This window comes from Anguilla rostrata, chromosome 9 (genome assembly GCF_018555375.3).
Source record: "Anguilla rostrata isolate EN2019 chromosome 9, ASM1855537v3, whole genome shotgun sequence".
Classification (NCBI taxonomy): Eukaryota; Metazoa; Chordata; class Actinopteri; order Anguilliformes; family Anguillidae; genus Anguilla; species Anguilla rostrata.
In genome coordinates this window covers 52,458,707-52,475,426 of record NC_057941.1, presented here as the reverse complement: position 1 = coordinate 52,475,426, position 16,720 = coordinate 52,458,707, and the positions used below count along the sequence as shown (strand labels likewise).

The 16,720-nt window shown below is 48.0% G+C and overlaps 3 protein-coding genes and 1 long non-coding RNA gene across 4 annotated transcripts in view; 3 read left to right on the top strand and 1 right to left on the bottom strand.

The window, feature by feature from the left end:
• The first annotated feature begins 144 nt into the window (after positions 1-144).
• LOC135264154 (uncharacterized) lies at positions 145-3,713 on the top strand. The gene is made up of 2 exons (XR_010332613.1): positions 145-566; positions 3,680-3,713. It is a non-coding gene; the product is annotated as an uncharacterized LOC135264154 (long non-coding RNA).
• LOC135264153 (beta-crystallin A1-like) lies at positions 3,380-7,761 on the bottom strand. Its single transcript, XM_064352862.1, has 6 exons — positions 7,644-7,761; positions 6,891-6,948; positions 6,166-6,284; positions 5,720-5,861; positions 4,884-5,026; positions 3,380-3,978 (listed from the first exon to the last, which is right to left on the bottom strand). Exons 2-6 carry the CDS (start codon positions 6,927-6,929, stop codon positions 3,831-3,833), a joined length of 591 nt encoding a protein of 196 aa, XP_064208932.1. The 5' UTR covers positions 6,930-6,948; positions 7,644-7,761; the 3' UTR covers positions 3,380-3,830.
• Positions 7,762-9,858: 2,097 nt separating this feature from the next.
• On the top strand, positions 9,859-14,474 carry LOC135264152 (beta-crystallin B1-like). The gene is made up of 6 exons (XM_064352861.1): positions 9,859-10,001; positions 10,672-10,752; positions 11,033-11,151; positions 12,520-12,661; positions 13,037-13,179; positions 13,324-14,474. Exons 2-6 carry the CDS (start codon positions 10,684-10,686, stop codon positions 13,493-13,495), a joined length of 645 nt encoding a protein of 214 aa, XP_064208931.1. The 5' UTR covers positions 9,859-10,001; positions 10,672-10,683; the 3' UTR covers positions 13,496-14,474.
• A 612-nt stretch (positions 14,475-15,086) lies between these two features.
• Positions 15,087-16,720, top strand: part of LOC135264151 (protein unc-119 homolog A-like) — a 26,016-nt gene continuing 24,382 nt past the window's right edge. Inside the window, exon 1 of the mRNA XM_064352859.1 lies at positions 15,087-16,109. Within this exon, the coding sequence (XP_064208929.1) occupies positions 15,809-16,109 (301 nt within the window). The 5' untranslated portion in view covers positions 15,087-15,808. The remainder of the gene's footprint in view (positions 16,110-16,720) is intronic.

Here is a 16,720-nt window from a genome sequence, read left to right as displayed (position 1 = left end):
CTGCCTGACCCTGTTCCTGGAGATCTACCGTCCTGTAGGTTTTCATTTCAGCCCTAGTTTGGCCTCACCTGATTCTACTAATTAGCAGCTCAGTGAGATCGCTAGCTGCTGAACGAGGTGTGCTTTGTTAAAGCTGGAGTGAAAACCTACAGGATGGTAGATCTTCAGATACTGGGCTGGGCAGCCCTGATACAGGCTATGGTTATGCAAATTATTATTATTATTATTATTATTAATTTGGTGGCCCTCAAACGAATCTGGCCCTGTTTTTCTTTTCTTTCATGTAATTAACTGAAGAGTTAGCGCTGCTGATTGGCCAGAGTATCTTCACACCTGGAGGAGGAACATGGGGAGGGACCTTTGGGTTCAGTTGGCCAGTCCAGAAACTGGTGTGCTTTGGATGCCAACAGTAAACACATGATAGTGGTTGAATGAATATTGTTAAATTGATTTTCCAGCTGGTCTAATACAACACCCTCCTTCCTGGTCTACCTACTTTGGAACATAAGGCCTCTGCAGCAAAACCATGGTGCTGCTTACCTGATCTACAAGCTAACCAGGCTCAGGTTTGTATTTATATATATATCATGTAAATATAGCATATCACAGCACATCAGTAAGGGTTTCGTTTCACAATCGTTGTTTAAAACCAAGTCGTTGAAAGAGTATAAATGTGTGTTCCAGCGTTTCCTTGGAAACGTTTATCATCGGGGAGTGACACGAGAGGCCAGTTATACGTGGGAGCTCACCGCCCGTGATCGAGCAGTTCCAGCGCGTGGTTCCTTGGTTCCCTCGCTTACTCCGTGTTATCGTGTCTTGTCGACGCATGCTTCGACTGCAGTCAGACCGTTATTGCTTTGACAACCTGAATAAATCGCGCCTTTTCACGCACAGAAAAGCACGCGTACACTCCGTGTTGTTGCGGGAGACAGTGAGGAGTTTATTCATGACGCCCCAGTAGGGCTACACAGTAACTCAAAACGTAGAAAGAAAAATAGCCAGTATAATTACTTGGATGTCTACAAGCATTATAGAAAGTAAGCTACACGTTCTGGAAACAATATACATACATGGCTACATGGATTTTTGAGAACGTCGTCATAATACTGCATCCTGAAAAATATAATGGTTATTCGTTTGATAAAAACACACACCATAGACAGTTCTGCCCCTTTGCCATGTCTTGTCTCATAGAAACATACAGGCCTCTATCATAGAAATCAGGGACGGCTCCAGGTGGTACCCATATGTTACACCCCCCCCCCCACCCCCCCGCCCAAGCCCCGCCCATTCTGTGTTTTTTGTCTCATCGCGCGTTAATGTGCATTTTACCCTGATTGTCTCCTGAGATATCGCAATGTTTATTTCCTTAGTCTGCATGTGCTGAGCTCAGCAGTTCAGTCCCTCCTCCTCCTGGTTATGTTGTCTATTCACCAGCTGTTTATTGCTGTAAAAAAAGCCTCTAAGCAGGGGAACCACCAGGGATTTTGGGCCCCATGAAAAGACCATTTTTTTACATTCAGAAAAAGTTCAGACGCTGTGATATTTCAAAATCACTGTGTTAAGACTGGAATATTAGCACCCGCCTCTGTCTCTGCCTTGAAAGATGAGGTATCAGAATTGCACAAAATTACCAAAATAGTGAAAAAACTGTAAATGCAAATACTACCTGCAGATGGCAGTGCAGGCCCAAAAAATAGAGGGCTTAAATTAAACACAGAAAATCCTGAGATACTGTTCTTCACGAGTCTATACAATTTATGCCGTTTTTTTCTTCATATCTTGGTTGTGTTCTATGCTCTCGTTACTGGGTTTGAATGGAATCTTGCTTAATTCCAGAACCCTAACCTGCTTTTCTAGAATCCTAAGCTGGGTAGTTATCAAGATTCACCCGGTTCCGGAACCCATACCGGCTGCTATTGGCTTGTTCCCTTTTACAACAGCTTTCAGACGCATATTTATGAGTTTAATAATGTTGCTCTTTATTGGTTTAGCAGATCCCCTGCCACAGGTTGATATTCTCAGGATTAAAAGAATTCACAGCTTTAAAACATTCCCTACATTGAAAATGGATGTTCTCCCTGCTGATGTCCAGGTTACACTCTTTGCTCAAGGGACCATCGACTGTGCCCCACCAGAGAACGGAACTCGCAGCTCCCTGTTCCTCACCCTCTGCACCACATCAGCTCACATCCTCATTTTATTTTTACTTCCTTTTTTCCTCCAAAACTGACTTCTGTATAAGGATATGGTCACATTTTTTGTGATGATTTTTTTTTTTTTTTTTTGCGTATCTTGTTGGATTAAAAGAAAGTAAACCGGCTGTTTGCGCATGTAATGCTATCATTTCATCCCTGTGGTTTCTGAAATTCAGTTTCTGTTCATACCATGTAACACGCAGCATTTCTTTTCTAACCACGATTCCCGGAACATATGGTGAGCGCTGCTTTCTGTAAATTCGGTTCGGCCGTTCAGCCGTTACCTTCACACGTTCGCAATCTCGTGACAGTTAATATGCCGTATGTCCTCTGTGGAAAAACGTGCCGCTCGAAGTGTTTTTGAGATTATGATTGTTTTATTGGCCATTAATACACGGTAACTGGGAAATGGGCAATGAAGGTTGAAATGAGCACTGCAGTGTTTTGGCATGATTTGGGCTTTCCAGACTGGGATAAAAGGGCAAAGAAACCATAAAACATGTTTATTCTGTGCGCCCTATCAGCTGCAGGTGCACCTGCTTCTATCTGTCTGTTAACGGACGCTAACCTGGGAGGATATTGTGAGGCATTCAGGCAATAAAATCATCTACTGCTGTTTGTTTAACTGAGGTTTTTTTTTTTTGGTCGAGTTGGCACTTTTCAAACAGACCACAAACTGGGCATTCCTAAAAGAAGGGCCAATGTTGCCATTATACTACAGCCTTTTATGTGAATTGCAATAAAATAATCTAGTTTCAGAATGTTTTCTGATTGAGACATTATGAATGTCAAAATTTCATCCGAATACAGAAGCCAAAAACCAGACTGAATGATTCACTGTCCGCTCACCTGTTGCACTTTTTCCTGTCTGGTATTTCTAAATCTGGCAAATACGGCCACTTACCTCTGCCAGTACATTTATTTCTTTGAAAACTGGGTCTCTTTGAAAACTGGATTTCTTTGAAAAACCGACTTTTTGACTTCAGATGACTTAAAGCTGAAGTGTCTCTACAGGTGGCAGTCAAATGTGTTTTGATCTCTTTATTGAACATGTTTCTTTAGCTCAGGGTCACATGGCAGGTGTGGGCTTATGGGAGGTCTTACGTTCAGGTGCATTGTGGGAGTGCAGCGTGGAGAACCAAGAACGACAACCAATCAAGAAAGATGAAGATGGTAGGCACTCCTTTCCTTAGTTTATTAATCATTTCTCTTTTTCTAGTTCATTGTCTTTATTAATCTTTCTTGTACAGATGGTACTGGGACAATGATCATAATGATTATGATGACAATGATAATAATGATTATGATGACAATTATAATGATGATGATGATGATGAAGGGGCAGGAGGAGAATGCAGCATCTTGCCGTTACTACACAGACACTCTGTTTGTTTTTCTTCTTTGTCTTTGTTTCTTTCTCTTTTCTCCTCTCTCTTTCTCTCTCTCTCCTTCTCTTTACCATTTCATTTTTGTCCCATCAGTGACGGGAGGATGTGCCGTGTGGGGGCTGGAACCAGAGAATGGCCGGCCTGCCATGCGTCAGACCCCCCCCCGCCCCCCCGGCACGGCAGAGCAGAGAGAGGGAAGGTTCAGGAGGAGGAGGAGGAGGAAGAGGAGGCCGGGGCCTTCCTCTCACTGCTGGATCCGTCGGATGGACTGCACCTGGAAAGTCTGGGCGTGGGTGCCCCACTCCCTGTAGTGCTTGTACTCCCCAGCATGGCAGTCACACTCCATAATGTACTGGTAGCCACGGTAACCGGGGAACTGGTAGCACACCCAGCTAGTGAGGGAAAGGGGGGGTGAGAGAGGAGGACAAAGAGAAGGCCAATCAGACGAGAGCGCACTTGGGTGTTCCGGAATTCCCTTAGAGCACATTCCGGTTTCCACATTCCACGCAGGTGGTGTTCTTATTGTCTGACAGGCGTTGGTGGCGCTGCATATTCATGAGCTGCGTATTTATGAATATTCATGAAGAGGCCGGACAAAGGACAGAATAACCATTACCAGTATGATTGCCCTTGGCCCCAACCCCCGCTCATGAATATTCATAAGATGAATCAAATCGTATTTTGCAATGTTTCAGCTTGAATGGTACAAAAATAGATTTTTTTGAGAATTTGGAGCTGACCATCTGGTTGGTCTATAGGATCTGTTCCCAGCGTACGTGACAAAAAGCGACATGACCTTTTCTAACATTTGTGTGTCATTTGTTAAAAGGATAATTTTTTCCTGATCTGGGTTTGGCGGTACTGATCTGGGTTAGCGATACTGACCTGGGGTTAGCGGTACTGATCTGGGTTTGGCGGTACTGATCTGGGTTAGCAGTACTGATCTGGGTTTGGCGGTACTGATCTGGGTTAGCGATACTGATTGGGGTTAGCAGTACTGATCTGGGTTAGCGGTACTGATCTGGGTTTGGCGGTACTGATCTGGGTTTGGCGGTACTGATCTGGGTTAGCGGTACTGATCTGGGTTGGCGGCGCTGATCTGGGGTTAGCGGTAGATTGGGTTACTGACGGTTAGCGATGATCGGTTAGCGGTACTGATCTGGGGTTAGCGGTACTGATCTGGGTTTGGCGGTACTGATCTGGGTTAGCGGTACTGATCTGGGTTAGCGGTACTGATCTGGGTTTGGCAGTACTGATCTGGATTTGGCGGTACTGATCTGGATTTGGCGGTACTCACGCTCCGCTCATGACCTGCATGGAGCCGATCTCGTTGCTGAACCAGCCCATGGCCTGCAGGGAGGGGTAGTCATCACAGATCTCCCACTGCCGCCCCTGGAGCCCCTCCCCCTCGTACACCATCATCCGGGACTCCTTATGGGTCTGGGATAGCCCAACGGGGGACAGAACCAGGTCAGAGACCCGGGTCAGAGAGACAGAACCGGGTCAGATCATGGGAGCAGGCGGAACAGAACCAGGTAAGTTTAAACCATAGAGACCATAGAAATACAAACACTAGAAAGGCTAATTAAATTACATGATAATTATGCTCACCGGAATAACATGTTTTAAAAGGGCAGATTAGTTAAAACAAAATCTAAAGCGGACACAAATGGGAAACTGCTTTGCATCTGGAGAAGGTTAGAACACAGGCGGTTTATAGGTTTATGCATTAGCTTGGCATTTACTCTAATTGTTAGCCTATCATGTATTGTTTAATGTCGGAATTGGCTTGACCTGATCCCATACAGTGTTGTTTAGCAGCTGCAACAGCGATTCAGACAGCCAAGCGTGTAAAAGCGGTGGATTTGCAAACCGGATAAACCCCATTCAGCAGGTCTATACGCTGGTATTTTTGTTATTCAGATGCAATCACATCACGCACGCCAGGAGCTGCCAGGCTGTCTAGACTGACGAGAGCAGAATTATGTTTATGTATTATGTATGATGTGCCATCAGCTCCCCTGCCGCGGAGCGACCATCGCCGCGCCGCTGCAGGACACGCGGCCTGGGTCCTAGGCACGCGAGCGTCCGTGGTGGCTCCCGGCTGGGGGCGCGACAGGAAGTGGGACTCACGGCGGAGCAGACGGGCCGGAATGACATCATCCTCTCGATGCGGTAGGCCGTGTTGCCGCTCCAGGCCTCCCAGCGCGGGTAGTCTCCCCTCTCCAGGATGAACTGCTGCCCACACAAGCTGGAGTGCTCGTAGCCCACCCAGCTGTGCACACGGACACACGCATATACACACACACATACACGCACGCAAGCACGCACACAGATGTACACACACACACACACACGCATATACACGCACGCACGCACACACACGCATGCACACACACAGACGTACACACACACACACACAACACAGATACACACACACACACACACAGATAAACAAACATACACAGTTCTGGTTAGTCTGTTCTTTCCCACTTTTCCTCAAATACCAGAACAGTATCTTGATTGGTCACCGAACGGTTGAGGGGTCAGGGGGCGGAGAAGAAGGTCAGGTGACTCACGCCCCACACTCCACCTTTACGGAGCGGATGTTGTCCAGGCCACACTCCATGATGTTCTGGCAGCAAGCGGTGAACTCCACCCGCCTGCCCTGGAAGTACTCCTGATCGTACACTGTGATCTGGAACAGGACAGAACCATGCACACACACGCACACGCGCGCACACACACACGCACACACACACACGCGCGCACACGCGCACGCGCACACACACACACACGCGCACATAGAGGCAAGGTGAGCGTGCACAAAATGTCCGCTAGACAAGCTAAATGAGCTAAACATTCCAAACGGGCTAAACATGCTAAACGTGCTAAACAAGCCAAACGGGCTAAACATGCTAAACGTGCTAAACGTGCTAAACAAGCTAAACGTGCTAAACAAGCTAAATGAGCTAAACGTGCTAAACAAGCTAAATGCACTAAGCAAGCTAAAGGAGCTAAACACACTAAATGCGCTAAACATGCTAAACGAGCTAAACACAGGCAGGGGAGTAGGGGTGCTGTTCTTAGCCAGGGGAGTAGGGGTGCTGTTCTTAGCCAGAGGTGTAGGGGTGCTGTTCTTAGCCAGGGGAGTAGGGGTGCTGTTCTTAGCCAGAGGTGTAGGGGTGCTGTTCTTAGCCAGGGGAGTAGGGGTGCTGTTCTTAGCCAGGGGAGTAGGGGTGCTGTTCTTAGCCAGGGGAGTAGGGGTGTGGTCCATACATCCAGGACAGAAGGGCATACACACCTTCCATGGTCCCATCGGCATAGGGTTCGTCGAAGCCATGATATTCGATGCCTCAGTGCTGATCCCAGAACAGTCACCCACAGAGACACAGACACACACAGAGAATCAGAGTTCAGAGGGTAAATCTGATCCCAGAACAGTCACTCACAGCTCAGAGAATAACAGAACAGTGTGAGTCATACAGGGGGGGTACTGAACGCCCCCCACCTGTGCATCAGACAGGGTGGCTGGGAGCCAGCCTTACCCTCAGGCAGGATTCTAAAACCCCACTTCGGCTTCAGTGAAAACGCAGGCGTTATAAGATCATTATATGAACATGTGAGCCGTGAAACACACCCTGGATAAAAGGTATCTACCGCGCTAGGAAAAATGTGACCGTAAAAATAAAATTAAAATTAAAATTTCTGAGTCGGGTGTGTCTAAAAACAGACCCTCTAAAGAACCCCCACAGAAAATGAGCTTATGATATTTCATATACAAGCATACTAACAGCAAGCATATAAAACGTAAATTTATGTGTATCTATAGACAAGGTATATGGGTCCACGGAAAGCATGCTGAATTATCGTATCTCATAATTCATAATAACCAGGCAAGGCTTTTCCATCAAAATACTGACATCTCATTCAAATCGCATTATGCAGCCCCCTCTGTGGAATCACTAAGCAGTGGGATAGAATATTAAAAACGGAAGAAGAAGAAAGGATTAAATTGAAGGGGTGGAAATGTGCGGTGACCTGAGAGAGGGCTTACCTGACTGTCCCGATTAAAAAGTTAAAAACGGTGCGTTTGTGGTGACTGGGGCCCCACAGAGTGATGTTCTCCTCGGAGGGGAGAGGGGTTATTTATAGTCAGGCGAGCTGAATGGGCAGTCCGGGTCCTGGCTGGGCTGCAGTCAGCACATTGCTTTGGGGTCCTTTGTTCCAGTCTGAGCCTCTGGCTTTGCCCCCCTGTCTCCCCTGCCCAAAAACGCAGCTGGGCAGGTGGAGCAGGGCAGGGGAGGGTGGAGTAGGGTGTGATTACGGTTGGATGGGGTGTAGGGCGGGGCAAAGGGGTTGGGGCTGCAGGGTAGTATAGGGTGAGGTGGGTCAGGGTGTGGTTAGGGTGGGGTAGGGGCAGGGGGGTTGGGGCTGGGTAACAGGGTTTAGGGTCTGCCAGGGCAGTCCTGGGAATTTGAGAGTTTAGGGAGGGGGGCGGGGCAAGGTACAGTGGGGAGTGAGGGTCGGGCAGAGAAGGGTAGGGTATCTGATAGAGTGGGGCAGGGCAGGGTGAGATGGGGGGCTTAGGGTAGAACCTGCTGACCCACCCCTGACTCCCACAGTAAACCGCTACACACACGCACGCACACACACACACACACACACACACGCACACACACGCTACCTTACAGTTCCGTTCCTTCGACTGCAAAACCCCAGCCACTGTCCAGCAGCAGTTAAAGAAGCACCTGATACAGAATAATACAGAGTCTGAGAATCTGAGTCAAGCGCAATAAGAATGAGGACAAGTCTGCAGCCATTGTGATCTGATCAATAAGTGAACCGTTATTGGTGAATACAGGTAACTGTAAATAGCCTCGACCTCTGTCGTGGTTACAAGGTCGATCGACGTCAGGTCATGACACAGCCACTTTTCTGCCTGTAATAAATCAGTGTTTTTGTGCTCATTGAATTACCGACGTAAAAATAAAATAAAATCATTTCTGCCCTAGTTATCGATGGCGTATTAACCTCCATGACCGATGTTGATTCGATGACGAGCTGACGTCAACATTTGGGGGGTAGCCAATTGAGCAAGGGCAAGTAGTAGGGGTAACAAAAACTTGCGAATACTCCCACCCTTCCGTGATGGGAGTTACCTCCCCCTGCCCTAGACGGTGACGGTCACAACCTTGACCCCTCCCTCGTCCGAGTCTGGCGGTATCTATGGCCTTATTGATTACCTGTGTGTCGCGTTGTCATAGTAACATATCAATTGGAAGTTCCCCTGTATTCTCGCCTGGAGGTATTCCTTGCAAGAATACGCACTAATTGTAACCTTGTGATGTGCTAATTAAAGCAAGCGCAGCCAAATTAACTTCATGAATGAGCAGAGCAGCAGTCAGGATTTGAAATTATAGTTTATGGATTACAATGGTTATAAAGAAATTAAGAAAAAGAGAAGTTTTGAGATTTTGTGTTAAGAGTTCTGCAGTCCCACATAATGTTTTGAAAAGGGAATCTTTTAATTTTTTTAAGTGTGTGTGAGATGTACATGTGTGCGTGCAATGCGTGTGTGAGTTTGCCGTTTGAATGGCCAATCTGTCGAAACGGCCATTTTGGCTTGTTTACTGGTGCTGTTCACAGGGGTCGAGTACAGGTGGTACAGAGTCCGAAATTCTCAGATACACAGTCAGAAAGGAACACAGCACTACGCCAAAGAGAGGCTCACTCAGATTTCCATGGTTACGCCCCCCCAAACCCACACATCACAGAGTCATCATCCTAATCGCTGATCCTACAGGGTGCAGGTACCTGGTGACTCTGTGAGAGGCTGGGACCAGGTAAGACACAGGTGAGCTCGAGCATGTCCGTGAGCTCAGACACAACAGGTTTCAGACAGACAGACAGACAAAATAAAGAAACAAACAAAAATAAACAAAGGAATGCAAAAGAGAAGGTAGTGCTACTGCTGCTGGCCAATTAAAAAACAAACGAGAGCACCACCTGACCACCCCCCCCCCCCTTCATCCACACAATGGATGTGTCCAGGCTGGGGTCTGACCTCAGCACATTGTTCAGCTGACTGGCCCCTGCAGGGAGGGAGGAGGGGGGGTGGGCAGGTTTTTGGGAGAGGAGGGGAGGGCGGTTTTCTGCTGATTATACACTGAGAGGGAGGAGAGCGGGACAAAGGCAAGTACCCCCGATTCAGCAGAATCCCGCCCCCCCCCCACCCCCCAAAATAATTAATTCTCATTTACCCAATGGCAGACATACTCCCTCAGACTCACATGTTGAGAGTGAGGAGATATAAATGTGTAAATGAAACGCACTGAGCGAGTCAATTCAGCTCGGACACTCATCTTCCTCTCACAGCCCATCCTCATCCTCCTCCTTCACCTGTGGCCTTCAGGTGAGATTCTGGGACACGGAGGTCGGGGGGGGGGGGATCTTGGCTTGGCTTTGTGTCACCTCTCTTTTTAATGCTGCCTGTTTTCTGCCCTCAGGAAATACAGTGCAGTTCCACTTTCCTGCCCCAAATATGCTATAACAAAAAAAGACCTATTTACTTGCTTTTAAATGTACTGGAAAATTACCAGCCTCCAAGGCCAGCAGCCACATATCCTCCTGTGCTGCGATATCCTGCGGTGTGGTGTGACAGTCAGTATGGAAACTGGGAAATTAGTTCAACACCGTGCAGTTTCAAAATAACTTTTTATTTTGAGGGTGTAATAACTGTGTCAAAAATGAGGCACAAAACCACAGAGCAAAAACCATTTCTGTTGCCCTGGAAATGGGCGTTTCGTATTATAGATGTGATCTGTAAGCAAGCATAACCTTGGGGCAATGTTAAGATAATGTTATGGTGATGTTAGCATAAGCTTAGGCTGATGTCAGTATAATGTTAGCAGAACCTTTGGGTGATGTTAGTGTAATGTTATCATAACCTTTGGGTGATGTTAGCATAATGTTAGCATAACCTTTGGGTTACATTAGCATAATGTTAGCATGACGGTGCTAATGTTAGCATGACGTTAGCGCTAACCTTAGGGCAATGTTACCGCTGTCTGTGTCGGTTTCAGGCTAGCACCACCATGTCTCTGTCCGGTGCCCAGGGCAGCGTTGGCGGCCACTCCACCAGCATCGCTGTGCGCACGTACAAGGTAGGGCCTGCCATGACTGCGCAGACCTGCGCAGCTGCTCTGCAGTCTGACTGCAAAGCTACAAACACACAGCACTGGAACAGACTATAAATACTCTACAAAAAAAACTGTGAAATAAGCTTTATAAATATTAAAATTCACTGAAATAAAATAGAATTGGCCTTTAACCAGATTGAAATTGACTGAAACAGGCAGAAATAGACGAGGAAATAGAACACTGATACTGACTGAACGAGTGAAACGTGCTAAAAAAAAAAAAAAAAAAAAACTGCTCCCGCAGATCTGCCTGTTTGAGAGGGAGAACTTCCAGGGCGCTCGTCTGGAGCTGAAGGGGGAGTGCAGGAGCCTCGGTGAGAGGGGACTGGACCGGGTCGGGTCCCTCAGCGTGTCGGCCGGACCGTGAGTCCTCACCCCCTCCCTCCCAAAACCCGAAAACCCATCCCAGCACCCTAAACCTGCCAAACACCCCCTCCCTGCCCCAACAGGTGTTGTTATATGCACTCAGATACAAAAATCATTTGTGCGCAATATTAGTCTGAGATGCTTAACTGTACGTTACTAAAAACGTTTTTATTTGTTTATAGGCCTATCTGATAGGACGAGAACCGAGACTACCGCTTTAAATATTGCCTTCTGTAAAGTGACACTTAAACCGAAAACGACAACGGCAAGCACCCACCGACTGGTGTCGCTCACACCCCACAACAAATACTTGCCCAGCTCGACGGTTCCACCTGATGGCGGCAAGTTGAACTTCAGGTGACGTCATCGGTGTTTCGGAGAAGCTGGTCCTCTGCGGGCTGGAGTCCAGCCTGTAAGATTAGAGCACTCGCGGTCTTAAAAGCATTTTCATACCCTGCTCCCGGTGGAGCGTTCGCGTTGGTTTTTATTCGAACCGCGCCCGATTAATTAGGTTTAATTACACTCTTGATTGAACACGGACGTACCTCTATTCGATCTCTTGACGGGTTTCAGCTTTTACAGTTCCCGGGATGAATGTGCTGGGGTCTGTGTTGTGTTACCGCGTTAGTACAATGATACCGTTAACGGTGCGTTTATTCAACATGCATGTTAATATACGTCGTGGGTGTGCTTAAATGCACTGAATACAACGTTCCGACCAGTAGTGAACTTGCAGCTCTGTCAACCCTGATTAATTAATGGTTCATTTAGACGGAAGCACCGCCGTGTTGAACACTGACAGCGGAGCTTTAAATGAAACGTTTCCTAAATGTCGTCTCACGCCACCTTTTCGAGCGCAGAAGCTACTGAATTGCTTACACAGTTCGCATAACCATGGAAACCTGATTTCAGTTTCCTCCTGACGTAATTACTCAAGAGCAACCACACTACTCAAAACAGGCGACACTGGCTACTGTATTTATATTCATTTTTAGGGTATTATTTTTTTTATTTATAGATTTACAGGTTGCAACATTTTAAGATGGACACACTGACCTTTAAAAAAAATCTGTGTACAGTCACAGTTGTGACCATAGTATAACCATGACAATGACATGACCAAAATGTGACTGACTCAAATGGCAGTAACCACGTCTAACCACAACATGACCATCTAGATACTATTTAGTCTGCAGGTAGTCAGAGCACTAATTTAGTCAGGAAAATGGCAGGCATCGTTGGGCTGAATGGCCTGTTCTCGTCATTATGTGATGTCATGACCGTGGCCACACCTCCTCTGCATACGGTTGCCACGGCGCTCTGACAGTCATGTGACCGCGGCGTGGCGGTGTTTTTCCCGCGCAGGTGGGTGGGGTTCGAGCGGCAGAACATGGCGGGCGAGGTGTTCCTGCTGGAGAAGGGGGAGTACCCGCACTGGGACTCCTGGCGCAACGGCTACCGCCGTGACCATGGCGACCACCTGCTGTCCGTCAGGCCGGTACGCATGGTGAGTGCCGACCGGGCCCGGGTTCGAACCCGACCGCGAACCGTCGCCATGTCTGAATCTCCGCTGTACGGCGCTACTCACTCACTGTATGATGCGCATGAGCAGAGCTGGAAAATCCAGGCTCAGGATTGTAACAGTATTTTGTTCCAATCACCTGGATTTGCTAATTAGCTCAATTCTTCAGACAGGAGGTAGAAATAATCAGTGAAATCAGCCTGGGCTGAGTTCATGGGTGGAAGAAACACATGGCAGGACTTCTACTTTCTGACCCCTGGACTTTCCACCTCTGCACTTGGATGGTAGACACATCATGGCAATCATGATACCACCACCACCGATGATGATGATGATATGTCCTGGCTGTTCTCCCGGTAGGACAGCCTGGAGCCTAAGATCTGCCTGTTTGAGGAGATGAACTTTCAGGGGCGTAAGATGGAGGTCTGTGATGAGGACATTCCCAGCCTGTGGTCCTACGGCTTCCAGGACCACGTCAGCAGCGTGCAGGTCACCGGTGGCACGTGAGTCAGCGAAGAGTGTGTGTGTGTGTGTGTGTGTGAGAGCATGTGTGTTCAGTGTGCTGTTCTGCACTCTTCTTATCCATCTATCTCCATCTCTCCACCCTCTGCCTATCTCCATCCCCCTCTCTGTCTCCCCACGTGCAGGTGGGTGGGGTACCAGTATCCAGGTTACCGGGGGAGTCAGTACCTGTTGGAATGCGGCACCTATAAGCACTGGAACGAGTGGGGCGCGGCGCGCCCCCAAATTCAGTCCCTGCGTCGCGTCAAAGACCTGCTCACCCATCTGCACGACGGGTTCAAGATGGCCGCCGTGTAGGGCGGGGCGGGGCGGGGCAGGGCGTGGCACTCTACCGGCGCTGTGCCTGCCCTGCTGTCCAAACTCCTGCCTTCTCATCCGTGCAGTTACTCAGTTACTCATTAATAAATTAGCTTAAGTAATTAGTTTGATTAACTTCATCTGCTTCAGATTCCACTGCCATGCCTGCTTGTGAACAGCTACTCTTTGAATACTGATGATGATTATGATGATATGCTTTTGCTTCCAATGTCCTCTGGTCTTAAATATGAAAGATTTATAGAATTATATTCTACATAACCTTCCATCTGTATATTCATGCAACCTGATGTTTCGGAAGCGTCCGACATCTGGCTGTCAAATCAGCTGCTGTATCCGCCAGGCCTTTGGAGAGCATTGAAAGATGGCCCTAAAAATAATCCCCCCAACCTTTCTTGTTCATCATAAAGTTGGGAAAACCTCCTGCTCGCGCTCGACTCACCCCAGCATTCGGCTCCCCCTTGAAGTTCTCCCAGACGGAGAGTGAGGAGATGTTTTCGGACAGGGAATAACGGTGCTTTCTCCCCCCCTGCTGTTACTGAGAAGGACAACGGGCAGCTTTGGTTTTTGGACATGCCCTGTTCGTCTCTGTGATTGAACGATCTGAAAGAGCTGCTTTGTGCAGTAGATTTCTCACGGATATTACCATCTGGAAGACAGGACAGGAAGCGTATCATGCATTCAAAAGCATTTAATTCTTTCATATTCACCACTTGAAATGAAGATGAAAATGCTCTTTGAAATCTTTGAAACTGCCGTGGTGAGGAACTTGTTGAAACGCGCTCGCATGATGTTGCTGTCGTCTAATTTTTTCTGCATTCTTTAGGCTGGATTCTCAGTGTGTGTGTGTGTGTGTGTGTGTGTGCGTGCGTGCGTGTGCGCGCGCGTGCGTGTCCGACCTGGGTCAAATATAGAATGCTTTTAACCCCTTAGGCAATAATATTAAAAGTCTTTCAAATATCTATCTGACCCAGATCCTTTAATATAAATGCTTTGGCTATTACTTTGCCAATTAACCAGTCAGAAAGAACTGCGGTGGGTTTGGGGTGCCAGGCTACAGGTTCTAAAATAAGTCTGGATGAATTCACAGTCAATGAAAGCCAGCAGTGACCACAGGAAGAAGGGAAAACGCGGTTTTTGCAGCTGGGATAACCGGTGTTATCGTGAGCTCTCCACTTCATGGCCGTTCACATCCGTATTTTCCTGGAAGAATGAGCGGCGTCTTCAGTGCCCCACAGCGCCTCCTATCGGTGGCATGTTCAGTCAGAACTGTGACGTGTAGATTCTCGTCATGACATGCTTGCCTCGCGGGTGTATACCTGGACAGTAGGCTAATCATCACTGCCGAACGAGTGAGTCACAGCATAAGCCCACGTAAACACCATTTTTACAGCACTTAGTACCGTGTAACATGCAGCAGTACATTATCCGAGAAAAGGCAAACACACCAGCATATTCTGTATTCTGCGCGTATTTGTTTCTTAATATTATTTCTTCTCATTTATTGTCTGTTTGCGGTTTCATTTCATTTATATTCGTGCTTATTATATTCTGACAAGCTTATTATATTCTGAAAGGCACAGTCTTAGCGTTGCTCGGTCCTGTAACACAGGTCTCGACAGAATATAACAAATGGTATGTCTTTAATGCAGCGAACCACCACGTAGCCTGTGTGACTAATAACCTAAAACGCACCTAACCACAAACAGGAGCGCTAACTTCTTAACGCTTTCTGCAAAAACACATCAAAGTGGGCCGCACCACGAGGGGTGATGTGACTTAAGATTACAGTTAAAAAATAAAATTAAATAAAAGTATAATTATGCATGCATGAAGGTCGCCCAGGTTCACTCCATACGCGCGAGGAGAGCGCGCGCAGGCACCGGTCCTGGCCCGTGGCATGCATTGCGCCGCTCGCTCTCCTCAGAACTGTGCAATCGAGTTCATCCCCTTCCCCCAGGGAGGAAGAGAAGAAAAAAACTAAAGCAACACATCTAGTGTGTGGCTGGCTGCTTCCGAGTAACTGCTCTCGTGCAGAGAGTAGACCGACCGCCTGCCTCGCGCCTTCTCGAAAGAGAGAGAGATACAGTGAGAGTGATAGAGGTGGCGTTGGACACACACACCGCTCCGCGCGCGCAGTCGTGGGGGGGAAACACCGAGCTGCGGCAAACACCGGGAATTCTCGGAGAGAAGAGAGAGGGGATTTAAATTAAAGACCGACTGAACGAGCGAGGGAGGGGAGCGCGAGGCCGTTCTGTGTCCTGCTAGGCTGCGAAGGGGGAGGAGAGACGGAGAATGAGCTATTCTTGTACCAGCAGAGAGGCTGTCTGCAATAGCCAGGATCCATCTAGCGCTAAGATACCCAGCAGCAGTAATCCGCGCAGTAGCAGCGGCGGAGACACCGGCGGCGGCAGCATCGGCAGCAGTTCTCGCGGCGGCCAGGCGAACCCGAGCCCCAAACAACCCGTGACGATGAAAGTGAAGAAAGGCTGCAACTCGACGGACGTGGGGGTCCCAGTTACCACGGAGGAGGAATTGCTCAGCAACTCAGTGATCACCCCCGAGGATGTGCTGGGGCTACAGAAGATCACAGAAAGTAAGTTATACAAAACACACACACGCACACAGTACGAAAACGCAGATCCACTCTCTTCATCGCCAGGTTATGTTCGCTCAGCTGAGCTCGAATTGTAGCTGAGCTGGTTTCCGTGTACCGCCAGGCGTTACGATACTAGCGCGAGGTTCTCCCCTCTGTCTCCGGATACATTGTCACACCGTTCGACTTTAAATCGCGTTCCATTTTTTTGACACGCCGTCCAATTATTCACCATTAAAGAGAAACATTGTAACACGCCAGAGCTAGTGCAACGCGTCACCGCTCTCGGCAATGGATGGATGAATGGGGGTGACATGCACGGAGGGTAACGGCACAGTGAAGTGGTTGTCAGTACGGTGATGCCATGGCATCGTGTGTTCGATAGTATCACTTGTAGCGGCGACACCATCTCAACTAAGGGCAGACATTGTATGTTTTTTTTTTTACTACGCTCAGTCAGGAAGGAAGGGACAGCGTCTGGAATAGCGTAACAGCTTGCCGCTACTGATGATGCAGGGTTATATGATGTCACGCATTGTGTTTCCACAACTTGCGTGGTTGTATTCATAGCGGTTTTTCGTGAGCTCGGGGGGTAGTGACTGCTATTTGTT